Consider the following 19,995-nt stretch of genomic DNA (forward strand, 5'->3'; position numbering starts at 1 on the left):
CAATTATCCAAAAGGTTCCCCACTGCTTATTAATTCAAGAGAGTCATGGCTTGTTTAGGGCATTAAACACCATTCATACTATGACAGACCTTTGCCAAGTTGATTTTGTAAGCTATCAGGTTTAAGACTACTACATTTTAATGTACTAGAAAGCGCAACTCACTAACAGTCCATGCTTGGCTTACTTCCAAGAAACAATAATTTCCAACTAAGAGATCATAAACACCATGCAATCCAAATACAGCTGCACAGAACACTAGCAAGGCCATGCAGAGCTGACATACAGTCAGAAGGTTATTGAAGAATACACACGTGGAGTCATACAAAGAAGTCATCCAGGTTGGTGTAGTAAAGCTAGGTATTTGTGGAAGATTAACAGGCAAACTTGGAACTTTTGGAAGAGCTACATTAGGAAGACTGTTGGTGATGCTCCTGTGAAGAAATAAACAATGTAGGAATACAATAAAAAATAGAATATTTAGAGGACAACGGGGGAGAACACCTGATTAGACAGAAAGCTGTAGGCAGGTGCTTTGTTCAGATCTTGTAGAAAGAACTTACTTGACGGGTTGCCATGATTCTTGTTCAAGACCTCTGTGAATGGACTGGGCAATTGATGATTCCATGAGATCAATGTAGCGGATGACCATGGGAACAAAAATTTCTTGCAAGTGCTTGTGGAACTTTCCATTGCACAAAAATGCTTTGAAAACAAACAAAGCACAAATAAGAAATGTCAGGCCTTTCCCTACTTTATTTTACTATAGGAAAAATGTATTTCTTGAAATATTTTAATACACAAAAGCATTATAAGAACAAGATTCCACCTGTGTAGGAAGTACAGTTCAGAAAAGACAAATGAAGTGCTTCATAAGGACACTACAGTACATTTTAAACTGTTACTGTAACAAAAACTAGGCACATACAGAAGTTCTTTGCTGAACCAGAACACTTTTGCATCTTTGCGGAATCTAAGCCTTAGTAATTTTGCTCAATACTCAGACATCAAGACAGAATAAAAAAACCCAAACGAACCAAACAGCATTTGAATGTCATTTGATTATTTTTATTCTCCTTATGTTAAGAAGAACAAAGGTTACAGTAAAACATTGCAGCTGCACTGGGCTACATGCAAAAATATAGAGGTATACAGCATTTCCTCCAGATTGCTTAATGGAAAAAGGCAATATGTGACATACGAGTGTTTGGGGGAGAAAGAACACTTTACCCATCTGCTCTGTGTTCTTGGGAGCTGGCAAAGTCCTGAATCACTGCCTACCAAGAAGACATGTCTTAATGTTCTCATGCATGTCCACACACAAAAATCTTGAAGGCCAGAGCTCATCACCAGAACCATGGCTTTTTCCAACTTGACATGTGCTCAAACCTCATCAAAGGCCCCCATGAACAAAAGTACCTACCAAGCAGTCTGTGCTCATGTGAAACATCCTCAGCCAAATTTGCCTCTCCTCTGCTGTCTTAACTGTCTTGCCAATTTTTAAAGGAGTGAACTCTACACTTCTCTTCTGGAAGTTTGCTAATTCTTTGGTGTGATTATCTCCAGTTTACATCACTTTTAATTTTACAACTATTTAAAGCAAGTCCTGAAAACTAGTTGCCTAAAGTGCTTAGGAAAGCTGATAACATGAAACACACAAAGAGGTATTCTCTTGGTTTTCTAAAGATATGGAGCTGATTGGTGCGTGTAATACAAATATGAAGCATGTTAGTCAAGAAAAGTAAATTAGCTATAAGCAGTAGAAAATTACCTGCTTCACAGATTTATTGCATGAAAAACTATATATACAATGCAAACTGAAGATGCTTAAAACCTGAAAATTAGTTTGCCACCACCACTGCTTGTCCCTGCACACCCTGAAATGTTCTCCTAGTAAATCCTAACTCTTAGCACACTTATGTCCTGTCCTACCAAGGGAATATATCAGTTTCATGTTTTGAATGTGTTTATGTTCACCCATTAATCCAGCACTATTATTAGGACCTATTAAAATATTCGATGTGTACATGGGAAATCATACAGGCAAGCTGAGCTTAAGAGAGAAATATTAATGATTTTGGTAGCCCTCCTTTTCTCCCACCCATATATTGTTGATTTTAATTCTCTTATGAGTTTCTCCTCCCATATATTCCTGCAAACAGGCTTTTCATTTGATTTGGATGTGTACCACAACTGCGTTTTGAGGAGGCTTCCTCCCTTTCATAAGAAGTAAATCCTGGGTCATGCGGCTCAAAACTATGGAAACCAGCTCCAAAATTACAATCCCTCTTCCACTACTGGTACAACTCCATGTATAACATATAAACATAATTTCAGTAACTTCCAGAAACTCCTTTGCCTTCCGTTCTTGAATGATATTCACCACAAACTGAACCTGGGAGAGATGAAGACTTGTAAAAACACGTCATGAAGTTTCAGTTCCCTATAGTTACTTGTATTGCAAGGAAGTTGCTGAGTGTCCAGACACTAATTTTTTTTTCTTGAATATAATGATGTGAAAGCAAAAACTATTTTATTGAAAATATCCTTGCAGAGTGGTGAGAAATTATGTACCAATCACTTTTACCTAAGGAGGCAATACTAATGCGATCAGCTCGATTTGATTTTTTTTCACCTGCCTCTCCCTTGATAAGAATTTTTAAGCTTTTCATGACTTCAACCATATTACACACAGGGGTGGATATACCAGATATATGAAGATCATGAAAACAGGCAGCTAGGCAGCAGGCAGAGATTATTAGGGTTTCCACTGAGAAAAAGGCATCAGCATAGGCTCATCTCTTATTAAACACTTGAGAATCTACCCTTGAGAGCACCTATGAGTCCATTACAAACATGCTCCATTATTTACACTGCTCCTAGAACTACTTGTTAACTAGCTAGCTATGGCATAATTATTTCTATATCAGGCACTCAAAACAGTGTTATTTTTCTATATTTATATATCTTAAACCTGCAGCTTCTGTGACCAGTAATAATAGCAACTTAGAAGGATTTGGATAGTAACAAAAAGGTTTCATAGTAAACAGCTGATCAATATTGCCTTTGAGAAACAAAAGGCTGGTTTAAAGCTACATATTAGGCTGATTTTTCAAGGCAACTTTGAGCTTAAAACCAGGAATACAACTGTGTCAATTAAGTCATTATTGTTTCCTTATAGCGAGCCAGTGCAGGACTGTCATTAATTAGGCAACCACAGCTACTGGAAGGGATGATCTTGTAGTTTACTGTTTCCTGACCACATTGCAGAAATGCTCTGCTACAAGCCCTGTTCTGGGAATTACAGTAATAAAGCCTCATGGGCAGGAGGGCAACTCTTGTTATTCTGAAGTCAGAATGAAATTTAAAGAAATCACATGAAATAAAAGCTGAATCATTTTCCTAACATCCTGACACCAATCTTTGCAGGGAAGTGAAACTTTCCAATATGATGCCAAAACTCTTAATATGACTGCACCTCCACTGAGATCCCTCTGTACATGGGCACATGGGAGTGCTGTCTCAGATCAACAACTCAGTGAGCATTCTGTTTTCCCAGGGAGAAGGACATGGCAGCTTTGATTTACCCATCTGGAGATCTCTGTCAAGGATTACTGCAGGGCAGGGAAAGAACTCAAAGTGCAGGGGTAAGTGATATAGCTGAGTATCATCAGCAGACTCATGGCACTCTATGATTAGAATTGATCTTGCCGAAAGGTACCACCTGTGCATCAAAGCAGATGGGAAATGAGATCCTTGAGGAAATGCCACACTTCAAATCCCTCAACTGCCACTTGTCTTCAAAGCTATGTAGCTTAATTCTCCATTGTCTTGTAGATATAGACACCCCACACCCTCTTCATATGAGCCATCTCATGTTCACACAAACAACAACAAAATGAAAGCCTATGCCAGGGCAAGCTCATGCATAGTCAATATTAATGGAAAACAGATTACAGGAACAGAAACAGATTCCCAGATGCAACTTTCTTGAAATACTGAAGTTGAAGATTAAAGTTATTAAATTTTTACATATTAGGTAGCTGAAATGTATTAAAATATGACAAGAAAAAAATCAGAGATGAAAGTACAGTCTATTAATACAGCACTGGAAAGAGGTTTCTCCTCTAATAGTCAAAAAAGAATCTACTGTGCTTGTGTATAGCAGAAGCTGTAGGTTTGTTTTGCTTTGACTTAGAGAGGCACAGCTTAGGAGTTATCCTGGAGTCAGTGTGTTATGCTGTCCTCAAGAACTTCTGCAGAATCAAAAGAAAGGAAAAATGACAGGTTAACACGAGTCTCTTTCCCACTGACAAAATTAGCACTTTGGCAGACAGTCTATAATTATCCTGCTCTCCATCCAATTCTTGGGAAGGCACCACTTGGATTTTCTAGCATATTTGTAAATCTGAAATAAAACCAGTAAATTTCAAAAGAAATAAATTTCCTTAGGGCTCCATATTCTATTCACAGAAGTTGAAAATAATCCAATAACCTGTAAAAAGAAATTTTATATTTCCATTAGTTTCCCATTTATATTACATTTGGCCTCCATAGAGCATTAATTATTCAGTTACTTAAATTGTGGTGAAAATCGGAAGTATCTCAGCTTATATACAAAATGTGTATTTTTACATACAAGACATACTTTAAAAGTGAATTTTAGAGATTTTTTATTTATGTGGAAGCAAGCAGAAATTTTTTTTCATCTTTACAAGACAAAGTGAGTGACATGAACATCTTATTTCATGGTTTTCTTGTGCCTAACCCCGAAAGCCAGTCAAAAGGTTATTGGCTATTCTGGTAAGCAGTAATGAAGCTTGAGTTAGCTCTCAGTTTCAGTAACCAAAACGTGTAGCTCTTATAAGCAGATAGGTTAATGATTTTAAAGCAGGTCTTAATAGCTGAAGCAAAAATTGTAAGCCCCTGATCTATGAAAAGATTCCCACTGCAATTAGAGAGAAGTGTAGGGTTTAATGAGAGGTATCGGTGTGGGTATAACATTTGTCCTGATTACCTTAAATCCAAATTGCTTTCAATCTCTACACTGTAGTTTAAGATAGGGGCTATGATGTCACAAATTTATGTATGAAAGTGGTCACAGGCTGTAACAAAGCAAGAAAGTGATGCTGTGTCTGGTGGCATTTGCCACACTGCTACCAGCAATACCAGTAGAGGAAAAAACCTATCAGAGAATCCCTGTTTGAAATCAATAGCCATGATAATGGCTATGGCTTTCAAGAGGCTAATACTCAACTTGCTGCTTTTTCTAAATCAGTTTTATCAGACTGTCTACAGATGTACCATGGATGAATTACAGCAGGCACACAGACATTTCACTAAGTAATACCTGATGGAAAACAGTATTATGAGTTAACTTATAATACTTGTAGTTTTGACTGATTCATGCCAATGCAGTAATGCAATAATGCTGGGCAACAGCACAGTACATAGTGTCGGGAAGTGATACTTGAAAAGAAAACTTGGCAAAGAAAGGTGCAGAATATTGAATAGACAATTGAAAAAACCTCTGAAATAAGCCAAATATATAGACACTTCATGTAACTAAGCATTTGCCAATATAAGATCTCTCTGACACTGTCTTATATGAAAAGGAATTAATATATGTCTGTCTTGAGGCACTGAAAACATGATTAATCCAAATAATTAAACAACTATAGAAAGAAAATTGCCCTCTAGAGCAGGCCCCTTCATAACATAATTTACAGGCTCTGAGGACAAAAAGTAGCATGGTCATTACAGAAAATAAGACACAATCCTGGGACAACCATGTTCTTCTGTTTACAAATATCCAATTCTGGAAAAAAAAAAATCATTAGCATAGAAAGATACTGGGTACTGTTATCACTATACAAACTGCAAAGCTTTACATAGGGATAATTGTGTAGGAGCAGTGGAAACTTTGGACATCATTAAAATGGTTATTACAGAAGCAGGTACACTATTTTTTCAAACCTTTACATTTTGAAAAATCACACCAAATTTATCTACAATCTATTATTGAACTCCACACAAAATATAATTTATTAAATCATTTTTTGTTATTTGTTAGTTCTTGTCAGAAAATCTGAAATAATTTTAGGATAGGGAGATCACACCCTTCCACCTTCTAAGTAGTTCTTCAGTCAGACTTAACAGGAAAGCAATCACTGATGAAGTCACTGATGAACTGTGAATTGTTGTGGAGTAAAGCCAGAAAAAAATGGAGAAGCTGAAAGTGATTCAAAATAGAGTCCTTCAAAATAGAAATGTGAAGTTTCAGTCAGGATTCCCCCTTCCTTCCTCCTTTTACTTCATGAAAAGTTATAAAGTGTATTATTGGAAAATGCACTTATTTTCTCATTGTTAAATGACAGTTGGCTTTAAAGTATTCAGCTTGAATACTGTAGAATGTTTTGTATATTATGTAAAATAACACACTGTTATTATTTGAATAGTAAAGACTATGCAATTTCATTACCTCGTAGTCTTTCTAATATTGTATTTTAGTAATATGGTTATAAAAACAGTCTTACGTATAAGTTTTCTTTAATGCTGTAAATGTTAGATTGTTTCTTTACTGTTAAGAGTTCCTTTATGTCAGGTTTATGTGAAAACTGACTCCTGCATTGAAGACTTAGAGCTCATTTAAAGCTCTTGAGATAGAATAACATGCAGGTGTCAGTCCTCCAAATTTCACTGAAGATTAACCTAATATGCAATATGGTGACCTAACAGTTCTTCATTTGAAAGAAATCTGAAAAGTAATCTCTGATATAACCGGAGAGAGAGAACAACCCAGTGGGATTTCCACCTCTTCATTTCCTAATGAGTTTTTTGATAATGAGAGGTGACTTTGCCAGTCACTGTGGGCTCTATTATCTCTAATTTACTCCACTTCACTCTCCTTGTTAATTATTAACACTAGCCTTTTTATCCTCATGAGACCACATTCCAGTTTTTCCCTTTTTAGATTTTTTTTTCTAAATCTATCTTTATGAAGGTGATAGTTTTTGAGAAAAGGTTTTCACTTAGGGTAAAGCTAGAATGATTTATTTCATTTTGAAAGACTGTAAAATTCATTATATAAGCATGGGGAGCTCTTTCTAATGACTTTAGTGCAGTTACAAGGTGAAAAGGCTGTTAATTAAAGAATAAGCACTGAGATATCTTCCACTTGGGAATCAGTTCTTGGTAGAGTGGTCACTTGCCACTTGCTAACATATCCACCGATTAAAAGGTGACTAATTTCCATGGTTGCTTTCCAATCGTTCTGGGAAAAAAAAAAGTGTATAATTTTCTAGATTGCTTTCACTTGCCAGACACTGTCATTTACTACATCTTTTGCCATTAGAGAATTACTTAAATTGGTATACAGGTGTGACATTTCATACAGCAGTCATTTCATATCCTTCAGTTAAGGTTTTACAATCTTTTTAATAACTGCTTTGAGATGAAAGTTGTTTTAATAATTTAGCACTATTATCTATTTAATCTTCTAAGGAAAGAAAAATCAGTAGCCTACTGATGTAGCATGCATGTCCTTTGCATGTGAAGACATCCTTCATTTGTTTCTACAATTTCTCTCCGGTTGGAACCAAAGTGCAAACGAACACAAATGACACAATAATGTATTTAAAACTGATGTCACAGATCCTTCTTGTAAGACTACTGTAAAATACCTCCACAGTTTTCAAAAACCAATTGTTATAAGTGCACATAATATCAAAATTGTGCTTCCTAGACTGAAAATGTAAGATGGTAGGAAAGACACTTCAATATAAATCTGAAATTTTTAATCTGAATTTTTGATGATCAGACATTCAAATAAAATAATGCAGAATGCATGTTGCAGGAGCCTAACTCTTAAGAGATCTGCACCAAGACTGAACAATTCCTACACCCTTCTGAGCAGCCTTCTAAATTAATCTTGAATTACTACCAGCATGGCAATTTTAATACATTTCTATAGTTGCAGTTTGTCCATCAAAGTATCCAGATGAAACATTCACTAATATCTTAAAAACAAACCAATGGAAATGCTAACAGATACATTTTCTTTCACTAGGATAACATGTGAAGACAGAACATCAGGCATACGGCATTTCCTGTATTACTAAATGTCAGGGTATGGAAACATAACCTAGGAAAAGAGATCTCTAAACTGGATTTTAATGTTCTTTCACTGTCCTAGTCCCAACAAATGTGGTGTAGTAACAGTGACATTCAACAATCCAGTTTAAGATTCAGCTTTAATTCAGTGGCCCTGTCCATTTGCTCCTTTCCTTCTATGAATTTTGTCATCCATGATGTTGCAGTGAATTGTACATTTGCTAGTTGCTCCATTTCATGACATGGTGCTGTGGCCAACAGGTATTATACTGAGATGACTTATAAATTTTAATAAATATTTGGTAGCTAAGGTTAACAATAATACAGTGATAAATAATACAGGTTGCAATATGTATAAACTTGCAGAAAAGCTCTTGAATACTATTTTAAATTCTTTCAGTCAAGTAGCTTCCATACATGGAGCTAAAATTCTTAAGCTACTGAACTTACACAGAAATTAAATTATTATCCTGGAAGAGTCAAAAATAATTTTTTGTATTTATAATTAAAAAAAATTAAATTTTGGAATAACTTTAATTATTCAATAAAACCAGCAGTTGGATCTCCAACAGAATTAAAAACAGTAGGTAATTTTCTCATTTTTTTAAGATACAATATGAGTAAACATATAAAAAATAGCACAAATATTTTTTTTTCCTTTATGATGCCTTAAAATCTTAGGTGCAATTCAATGTTTTTAAATTAACACCTAATTAATTTTCTTTGGTTTCACTGGTTATGTCCTCAATTCCATTATAAAAATCACTTCCACACAAAAAATGCCTAGAACATTCCTTAACTCTATAAAAAAATAAATTCTCTCTTCAAAGATGAGTAAAAGCAAGATAATGTGGCTATTTCAAATTCTGGTGTCCAACTCAATTAATGATACAATGCACCAAGTGAACATAATACACTGATTTGTTGTGTGTATCTTATTGCATTCATGGTAAGCCTACAGTACTTTTATAGACATAATTAGTCTGAAAGTACTTATCTGAAGGCTTAGAATGAAATATTAACTACAATTTTATTTAAGCAGTATAGTATAGATTAAACATAAAACATTAAATACATATTGTGCTATTTGTACATCTTGATTTTAAACTGAGCAATTTGTGAATATTGAATGTTTAAGGGATTACCAGAACAGGGACTGAAATGGTGCAAGGATAAACAGCTCAACTCCTAAGAAATGGAGCACCAGCATATATATCATAAACACAGGCACTGTCACTTTTATTTTGAGTATTATATTGCTTAGAAACCTTATTCTAAGGTGTGGGCACATTGAAAAATCTTATTCAGACAATACGTAAAAAACTTAAGATCTTACTGTCATTTCTGAGGGCGTTATTCAGCAGCTGGAAAAGTGGGAAGCTGTCCCAGGAGTCCTGCGGCTGTGACTCTAGTGCCGAATCCATATCAACAGAATACAGAGACAAAAACTTCTCTGCATGCTCAGCCAATAATTCTGGCCACCAAGCGAATGCCTGCAAATATGTCAAAATAGAATTACTAAACAGGAGTCATAAAGCAAAGAGACGTGTTATATCTATGTTAAAATACATTTGGATATGTCACATTACGTCCTATCTCATTTGGGAAGAATGAACTGGCCAAGTGAAAAATGTGAATCTATTTTATGAAAAAGTTGCATCAAAATTGTAAAAAAATCAAATAGAGTGTGCTGGGAAAAATGATAGAATCAAAATGTAACACAAAAAAAAAATTAAAAAGGAGCATAAATCTCTTCAAGTATTTTGCCAGACAGCAAAGAAAAAGAAGGCCTTATCCTTGAAAAATTACTGTATGTGCTGCTTTTGATTTCATTCAGTTCTAAGTGTATAAGTAACCATATTAATTTATTTTTCAACTAAATTCTTGTGAAGACATTTTACACTCATTTGTTAGTCAGAAGGGATGGTTTTAGTGTGACGTTTTATTCCTTGAAGTCTAAGGGTTTTTTTTAATAGATACAGAGCACTTTTTAATTCCTGTTTTTCCTTAAAGATGTTGGCTCTCCTGAGGAAGGCATCCAGGTTTCCTTCCACCAATGCTATAAATGCATCTTTGGAAATTTATTAATGTCTATATTAATTTTTAGTAACTTAACAATATGTTGGAATACACAGTTTCCTTTGGTAAAAATTTAGATTCTTAGGTAATTCTAGCTTAAAAGAAGAAATCTGTTAAAAATAGTGTCAGCAAGCAAAGCCAGAACCACATTAAAGACTGCTTGACATGTAACTTGTACCTTTTTACTGTCACTTAAATCTAGGCTTTGAAAAGTCAATATTGAGGCTGAGTATTGTATGAGATGGAGCTGTGTGATCCTGGAGTTAAAGATGAAGGTGAACTTACGAAATAGGATGAATATCACATACTGCTGAGAGTTCACAAAAATGAGAAATACCTACATATACTAGATAAGAAAGTATCTTTGTTTTCAAACTTATGGCTCTTATATTGAATATCATGTTCTGAATAGTTTTGAGTCACCAGCATGGGACATATCTAGATTGATCTATACAAGTGCTGATTTCCCAGACCTTCAAATAGAGTCATAGAAATCCTCACTTGCATTTCTGCAACACAAGTTTAGAATCATACAATCATAGAATAGTTAGGATTGGAAAGGACCTCAAGATCATCTAGTTCCAACCCCCCTGCCATGGGCAGGGACACCTCACACTAAACCATATCACCCAACGTAGTGCAGAATTATGTACTCACGCTTGAAAGGCATCAAATTAAAGACAACTTCTGAAAAGTGATCTACAAATATGTTTTTGCATCCTGGACTTTCTGATGCCTGTATTTCTTTTTGACATGGGACAAATAGAGAAAATATGAACTGGCAAGATATTTTAAATAAATGTTGAGCATTCTTTGCTATTACTGAAAAGTACTTTGCATGTTTCAGTGTCAGGAATGGAGGATGATGATTGCCACCATAGTAAAAAGAAAAGATGAGGCTTCAAAAATTTTGGCAACAATTTGAAATGGAGTCTTTTTCCTTAAACCACAAGAAGTTTCTCATTAGTAAATTCTGTTTTAATGGAAGCTCATTAAAGAACAGACTTCTTACCCAAGAAAATAATTAAACACAAAGAAATAAAGAAGAAATGTATACAGGCATTGGCAGGTGTCCCTTTTAGGCAAGCAAAACTCTTCAGAAAATATTGCCAAAACCTCAAAACAAAGCAAAACCAGAAAACCAGCACTTTTTCTTTCTATCTTCTCCCCCTTTGTAAATGACACTTGAAACAAGACAGAAATTATTCTGACCCTCTTAAGAGATAACCATCATTGCTCAGGGAGCAAGGAAGAAGAATAAAAAAACCCAAATACTACAGCTAAGATAGTTGTCCAGTCACTATGGGTAACATAAAAACAGACTAAAGGCAATTAGCAATTGGTGACATAAATTCTAAGAAAACAAAAACTGACTGGATTGAAGGAAGAATGAAGTTCTTAGATTACAGAAAGACACACAAATGTGGCAATACAACATGAGAAATCATCAAAACAATTTATGATACATAATCAATACACAGCAACATGCTATAAATGATGAAATATAATGCTTAGTTGATCAGGAATCACATACCTCTCTTCCCTTTGGGAATCCCAGATATTTGGAAGTGTTATGAGTTAAAAAAAAATAAAAATCTAGTATTAAAAAAGGTGATATACTATTTTAGAGGTTACTGATCCTTTTCATCAACTGCACCATAAAACAGTCAAAGTGTACTTAACATTAGGATATGAGATCACCATATTTGATCTTCAGTTTTGGTAGGGAATGCACAATTTTACTATCTTGTTCTCAGATATACTTGATTATTGAAAATCCTAATGCTCTACACATTTCAGTGAAATTGAACATTTATTACATGAATGAAGGGTAGAATAATCTTAAAATTATTCTTCTCAAGCTATCTTAGATTAGATTGAAAACTTTTGCTGAATGGATTTTTCTGAAGGCATGTGCAATATATTTACTCTTCTGAAAAACACATTTCTGACTGCAAATACATAGTACAGAAAGTAATCTTTGAACAGAGGTGTTTAATCATACATGGATCATTTGATCTGGGTTTTTTTGTGTTCTTTTCCAGAGAAGTCTAATATTCTTATAGTAATGCAGGTCCTCAAAAGACAAAGACAACGATATATACATTTTATTAAGTAATCATTATAGAGTAACACAGTGGCAACAGTAGTGTAGAACAGAACCTCAAGGGAATTAATTTCAAATCATCGAAACAGCTGTTTTTTCAGTATGAGCTAAAACATCTATAACAAGTTCACACATGACAGATGTAAGCTAAAAACTAGATTCCATAGTGTGATATAAAACCAGATGTTTTGAATGATCATATTTATAGCTGTATATACTCCATGTTTATCCCTTTGCATATTTTCCCCAAAAATATGTATCAAGTTTTTAAAGAATATTTTAGAAACAATTTCCTGAACCGTAGAAAACTATATTTATTAATTAAATGTTGATAATATATACAATTGTGTGTACCTGGTCAAGTTTATTTTTGTAATTCCTTGATACAAAAAAAAGTGCTATAATTCTAAATATTCTAAATATTATGGTTTCTGTATCATGAAGCAAGACTTGAGAGTAAGAAACAAGAAATTGTTCTATTTTATTCCTTCTACCATATAATGCCATTTAAAAAGCTCAAGTTTAAAAGCAGTACTTTTCCAATCAACAGAAGAGCAATGTGAATGCAATTATTATACCCATTGTTAAAATCAAGACATATACAGCTGATGAAAACTAGCATTCAGTTATATTTTCTGTTTTGAATGAGAGGTGAAAAGTTAGAAGACAAAACCGTATAAGGCTATGAATGTTTTCCACACCATTTCACCACCTCCAGCACAAAGATGCTTTCTCTATTTTATGCTCTTTAATTTTTATTTCTAAACCCACAGTTCATTCAAGCGAATTCAAGTAGAGTTTTATTTCACTTCACTTTTCATAAGCTTCAAGTCTCTTATTCCTCTGTAAATGTGAACTGCCTAAAACATATGTCAGAAAGTAAAGCTAAAATGTTTCTTGACAGAATTGCTTCACATCAGGGGAGAAAAAAACCTTAGGACAAGCCATTCTTTACATCAAATACAGTTACGACCTCACCTCTGAATGATGTTCTTCATTTTGCTGCAATACTTCGATACAGAGTTCTGCAAGGTGAAGAACCTCTTCCAGTTTTCTAGCAGGTGTTGCCTGGTTCATGGTCTCTACACAGATGTAAAATGCAAACCAAAATTGCTTTAGTTACAAATAAGAGAAAGAGATGTAAGAGAAAGCAATGTCAGAAAGGAATGGGAATGGTGCAGTTACAATTTTCTGAAGTATAAGCAATTTCATGTGTTAAGGACATTCATTTATAAATGCAGCTGAATGTCCAGATCACTAGAAGGAAAAAATATTTAATTCAGAAAAGAATCACTGATCATTAGGAACATTGTCTCATTTAATATATGAGAACTAACAGGTGCATCAGTTTATTAGATGCTCAACTTCTGCAACAAGCAAGTTGTTATTCTCTTCAAGGTCAGATATACAAAGACAGCAGATAGTAGAGACCTTTTTCATTATTGTACCATCAGTACAATGCTGTTCTCACTAGATGACTCATTATTGTCATCGACAAGATTAATGCATTTTGCAGCAGTCAAAAATTCCAAAAGTTTTATCTAAATAAGACGCTGTATTTTAGGCGTATTTAGTACAAACCACAGCAATAATTCAGAAAACTATTTTCTAAAAACTAATTATTCAAATAACTATTTTTCTACCTCCTGTTCACCAACAGGAGTGAATCTGCATTCTTTTCAGTACCATAGTGAAGAGTAGCATTATAAAAGAGATTTTTATAACAGAATTGAAACAAACTGACTAAAAGCTCCATGTAGAAGAAAACAAGGACAAATGCAGAAATTATAAATTACATGAAGATCACTGATTCTACAGAGTAGACTTCAAAAAGAAGCAATAAAGATAATGGTAAAACAATTGCCTGAAATTCTTACAGGACAATTAAACTCAGTTTAGTATTCAATTGAAAAAAAAAATCACAGGACTATATCCCAGAAAAAGTCATGGGAGATAAGGGAAAAGACCAATTGAATTTTTTAACAACCATAGTATAATCAGTAGAAGTAATTTGTGCATACATAATTTATATCATTATGAATAACTTCAGTATCAGCTATATGAGCTTGTGTACTTAACTATGCTCTTATCCCTGAGTGGAAACCATGGGATGGAAATGTTATCGCACAATATAAGCACACGTAAAGTATGGTCATATTAGCCGCGTTTGCAGGGGACTTATGAAGCTGGTAATACAAGGTGAATGAGGGTCTCAGGAATACTATTTTTCCATTTTCTGTGCATGTTCATGGGTCACATGAATAGCAAATCATATGAATACAGCAGAAAATTCTGCTGACATTTCTTTCTCCCTTTAGGCATTCATCATGACACAGAACATTAACAGGCTAATTAAAAAAATGTACATGACCTCCCTTGGTGTCAGTAAGAATATCAAACTACATGCAATAAGTAAGTTTTAGCATTTAACATTTCTGGCAAATCAAAACAACTTTTCAGACATCTCAAAGGCAGATGACCCTGTCCAGCTCTTCAGCACTAACAGATACATAGTACCTTGACAAAATATATAGCTTCAATATAATTTTTGAAGAAACAGTGGATTAGAACCTCCAGCAAACATCTGCTTAAAGGTGTCTACAAAACCAGATTTTTTTTCAGGCAAAAAACAAAGTAGACAAATTAGTTACTGAAGCAACTATTTTTTTTTTCAAATCTTATTAAGACCACATAAGGAGACATGTTGAAATAGTAGACCAAGCACAAAACATGCACCACAACACAAACCTACATTCACAGTGTCAAGATCACAGTTATTAATAATGTACTGAATTTGCAAATTTGATACTGTAGAACAATTATATGAATATAACCACAAATATATTAATGTATTATGTAAACTGTGACTAAAAAGAATCGATCCAGCCCATATTATTTAATTTATAGTGTAATTCCTACTATTGGTTTTAGACTTAAACAGTGGTGTCTATGCTTATTCGGGACTGAAAATGCTGTTTCCTCTAGTGGTGTGTCCTCTCCTCACTGAAAACACAGTGAGTACTATTCACACAGCTGATACATCACTATCTGTAGCACTGATGTTAATGAGTCTTAAGAAGAAACCAGTGATATTAATACAGAGTATGACTGGCACACCTGATTTCAGCATAAACAACTCATTTTATTACAAATTCAGCCTGATCTTCATAGACCTTACCACTAACCAAGTAAACAAAATAATTGCATTCATAATTGCTTTCATTTCTAATGAAACCGAGTAAGTTGTAAATGATTCAAAAATTATCTCCTAGAAGGATTCCTCTAAATTAGTTAGAAAGAAATTCTAATAATTATAATGAATCTGATGTTGCAATTTTGCACTGGAGTAAGTTCACTTATTTCACACCTGGAATAAGATAAAAATAGCCTAAAAATGTCATTATCAGGAGGGAGAGCAGGAGAAAGACTTTAGATTTACTAGCTAACTGTGAGATTATCCCAAAACACCACTATGATGAGATCATGATGAAGAAAAATATGGTTTCAGGGAAGTATTAATTCCACTAAGCAAGGCACTGAGGAAGTGGAGTTCTAGTAATCTGTGTTAAAGTGATACATTTTGATCAGAAATGGCATTGAAAGGATAAGAATACTGAATTTCAATTAGAAATAGCACTGAATGGAGTCTGGGTTGTTTTGGTGCATTTGTTTGTTTGTTTGTTAATAAGCCTAAGAAAATGAAGGATGAAAGAGGAGATGAGAAGTGCTCTCACATAGACAATGTGGGAATATAGTTTTCCCACAGTGAGAACCTAGTAGGAAGAAGTATACAGATTATGTTAATGAATTCAAGTTTCAAGTTTGCATGAAATTCCCCATCCTATTTACTATTTACTAGTTTACTCCAAAACTATTTATTATGGCTAAAAACATGCAAATTACTCTTGATGATTCCTAGAGCTTTCAACAGTATTTTTAAAATCATTATTTTCCTATAAGATTCATTGGCAAGACACGGCAGAATATTGCACTCTGCATCCTTGGACAAATCTCTCTAATTTTGTTGTCATTTACTTACAGATTAAATCAATACATGCAGTTTCATTTGTATGGCATATGCTTCCCTAGCTTTTGCTTAGTCTTCATCTAAAGCTTCCTTTTCCATCTGCAGTTACCACATCAGCTAGTCTTTTTTTTTTTTCTGTAACTAAGAACCTTTCACTTTCAAAATCTATCTTTACCTGGGTGTATAAAGGGCTACAAAGTAATTTGAAAGATAATGAACAAAATATGATTATTTTGTTGTGTTTTTTACCAAACAAGTAGTATATTTGAAATATGAGTACCAATAAGCTGTTACCTAGAAGTTTTAAAAACCTCCAAAAAAGCCCCTCCATCTGAGTAAAATACTGTGCTTGTCTTTATAAGTGTAAAAAAATTACAGGAATGGAAATCAGTGCTGTCAGTTTTCATTATATTCATGATGTCTTTCTCCCCACAATTACTAAGGGTTGTTAAGATGTGTTTACACTGCTCAAACTAACAAGTTGCAGCAGGAGTCGAGTCAGTAAATATGCTGCTTGACATCTTTTAGAAAATAAACAGAAAAAGCCATCAATCATCTGTTTTCAGCTTCACATTCTGCCGAAGTGAAAAAGCAAGCCAGGCTTTGCAAATAATGGATGCTTTCTCAAGTATGCATTATCAGTGAGTCACACAGGTACCAAGAAAATATTGTTAAATGAGCTCAGCTAACTGACTAAAAAGCAACTGAAATGAAAAGGTGACTGCTTCATGGACTAATGGTGCATAGGGCCACAGGGCACTGTCAGATTATCCAGTCTGCCCTGTGTCACACAGACCAGAGAACTCCCTGTTCCTCCTTTCTTGAGCCCATCAGGATGCCTAAAACCTACTTCATCTTTCTTTCCAGAAAAGAGTTTATCCTTGAAGACAAACGTACAATTCACCTCTTTCTTTTTCTCCCCAGTGTGTAAGCTGTTAAACACTTGTGTTTAATTTCTCATAGGCATCTGCTGAACACAGGAGTCTGCTGATACAAGAGGTGATTCTCCTTGGGTATATGAGCACAGTGCAACTAGGAGGTACCTGCCTCTGGTCTGCCAGTCTTTCCTCTGATAGCACAGCATATATCCATTACTGTTTTTTCCTGTCCAGTGTTTCATCTTTCCTCCTTTTCTTCAAGCAACCATATCCAGATCAAGACACTCAGGAGAGCCAACCTGGCTCCCAGCCAGAGATTCTCACACAGACCAGTGGAAGGGATACTGGAAAAAGGCATGCATGCCAAGAGATCCCAAGTTCACAGTGCTGGTGGGTTTATAGACACCTTCATATCCAGACAGTGATATGGGACTGGAGAATTCTGTATAGTTTTAGATTTGGACCGGCTCATTTTATGCCAAACTGCAGAAGAACATTCAATTACCATTTGGATCCTTTATGTAACGCAAGTGGCATTTGTTTTAATTTTGTTGGCACTGTTGCTCTGGTTGCTGGCAGCACTCAGCTGTTATGCTACTTAACATTAATACTACCAGCATTAAAGCCTGGAGAAAGTGCACGATGTCTACTAATGGAGGTGTCTGACCATCAACTAATTTATTTCCTTGCACGTGCCAGAATTAGACCCACAGGAGGGCAGATAATGCAATGTCTGTTGGCTGTCAAACTCCTTCCAGGATGTACCGCACACACAGCGGTACACAGCCTGAACAAGTTTTGGAGTTTCTGGAGGAATATTGCCTGTTTGGATATTGAACACAGAAAGCTAAATCAATCATACTTCTTTCCAAGTCCAGTTATAATGCATGCATAGCTCTCTTGCCAAGAAATCTGACTGATTCACTCTCAAGAGGAGCCTGAAAGTGAACTTGTACTGATGCAGAGAGGATGACAGGGAAGCATTGCAGTAAAGCAGGACATAATGTAATTTCATAATACAGATACATCATAATTTGGCCTGTATGAAGACAACTCTTCTCCAGTAGAGCCCATTAATCCAGATTTTTTTTTGACATGTGAAACCAGCAAGATTGCTTCTAGAATTGCATCAAAAGCAGTACAAACATTAATAAACTAGAGCTAATATGTGTTACTAGACCTGAACTGACTGTGCAGAGTTAATCCAAAACTCAGAAAATCCACCCACGGATAATGTCAATTTGACTGTGATGGATTTTCTTGCAAATTCTCACAGAATTAATTCTGCGTGAAAAAGTAAGGAGTGGAAATCTGGGAGGACATCCTATATTCTTGTAATTAAAAAAAAATAAATACATACTAGCCTTATATAAATAATGGCATTTAGCTTCAATTATGGAATTGAAACTAATCGTTCCATAATTGCTTTCTATGAATTTAACAGGATTTTAAATTCTGGGGGAAAAACAAAATTCTGAGGACAAAAAAAAAATGTTAAAAAATAATTACCATTATCACCTATCTAGAGAGATTCTAGTCTATATAATTTTATAAAGTGGGTCACATGTCAATGTCTTCAGTTTTTTAACATTTGTCATAGTATTCAATGATATTACTTTCATGGGACAACCAAGGTAGGTTTTGGCTCTTATTTTATTTTGCCTACTTTTTCTTTTAATTAGGGAAAATTCACTCAGGGAAAAAAAATCCATGAAAAAACTAAACCAAACAAAAATCTGAAAAGAAAAGCAACAGAAGAAAGGCAGAGGTGAAAAGAAATCTCAATTTTTAATTGCTGATCAGATCAGAGGCATTTAATTTATGATTCTTTCTATTCTGGTTTCAAAAAAAGCACAGATAAAAGCAGTTGGAATTTTTCTTCCTGTCCCTCATGTCTAATTTCTCTTCAAAAGTGAAACAGATAATGTTCTCAGCTCTTTTGTGGAATAAAACTCAGAGATAACAAATATAGTAAACTGAGGGCTCCACAAATGAACACATCTAGATTACTAGAACTCCACTGACATACTAAACTGACAGAAAACTGAAACCTGGAAGTGCAGACTTAGTAATGTTTTTTAAAAAACTAATAATTTTGAGACTCCAAATTTGAGGGAGTTACTGAAAGATGACAACAACAAATCTAATGCCAGCAGGAATGCAGGAGGGAAAAATGATATTGACAGTTATTAACTAAAACAAATTTTGAAGAAACAAGTAATTGAGGACCTAAGATGAACAGAGTAAAATGTAACACAGATTTGTGCTAGACTTGTGCAGTAGCTTTTCCTTATAGGATATTTTTTTATAAAAGAAATTCATCAGATCTCATTTATTCTGACTTTAATAAAGTACTGGATACTGTGCCTCCTGGGAAAACTACCATTTAAGCAGAAGAAAATGCGGATTAAAGAAACAAACTGTGTTGGATAAAGAAGCTGCCTCAAGAGAAAGAAAATAGGTAACACTGAGAACGAAAAAAAAAGGCTTCTTGAGGAATTCCTTGAAGGTCCATCTTAGGGCTGAGCTTCCTTAATATTTTCACCATTGACTTCAGAATAAATATTAGGAATGCACTGATAACAATGGTGTAAAACACTAGCAATAAACAGCAGGGTCAAAATGCAGTAACAAGTATTGGATAATTCCAAAGAATGAGAAAGAAGCACAATTTTGTACTTTAAAAAGGAGGGCAACACATTTTGACACACGAACAGCAATGAACTTTTGCTATAAACTGGGAATTTGTCAGTTGGAAATGATCAAAACTCTGAAGACTGTGTTGAATTACCTT

At 34.6% G+C, this 19,995-nt stretch overlaps 1 protein-coding gene across 15 annotated transcripts in view; it reads right to left on the bottom strand.

Annotated features, from left to right (window-relative positions):
- Positions 1 to 19,995, bottom strand: part of CADPS2 (calcium dependent secretion activator 2) — a 306,360-nt gene that overhangs the window by 49,725 nt on the left and 236,640 nt on the right. For 6 of the 15 annotated variants that reach the window (XM_031046299.2, XM_005146086.3, XM_005146087.3 and 3 more), the window contains 3 exons: positions 13,275 to 13,378; positions 9,447 to 9,603; positions 562 to 703 (listed from right to left, as the gene is read on the bottom strand). In XM_031046299.2, coding sequence (XP_030902159.1) covers positions 562 to 703; positions 9,447 to 9,603; positions 13,275 to 13,378 — 403 coding nt within the window. Of the gene's footprint in view, positions 1 to 312; positions 433 to 561; positions 704 to 9,446; positions 9,604 to 11,723; positions 11,733 to 13,274; positions 13,379 to 19,995 lie in introns of all 15 variants that reach the window. The other 9 variants (XM_005146084.3, XM_031046289.2, XM_005146085.3 and 6 more) reach the window with 3 other exon arrangements.

The sequence above is a fragment of the Melopsittacus undulatus genome, chromosome 5 (assembly GCF_012275295.1).
Source record: "Melopsittacus undulatus isolate bMelUnd1 chromosome 5, bMelUnd1.mat.Z, whole genome shotgun sequence".
NCBI classification, from domain to species: domain Eukaryota; kingdom Metazoa; phylum Chordata; class Aves; order Psittaciformes; family Psittaculidae; genus Melopsittacus; species Melopsittacus undulatus.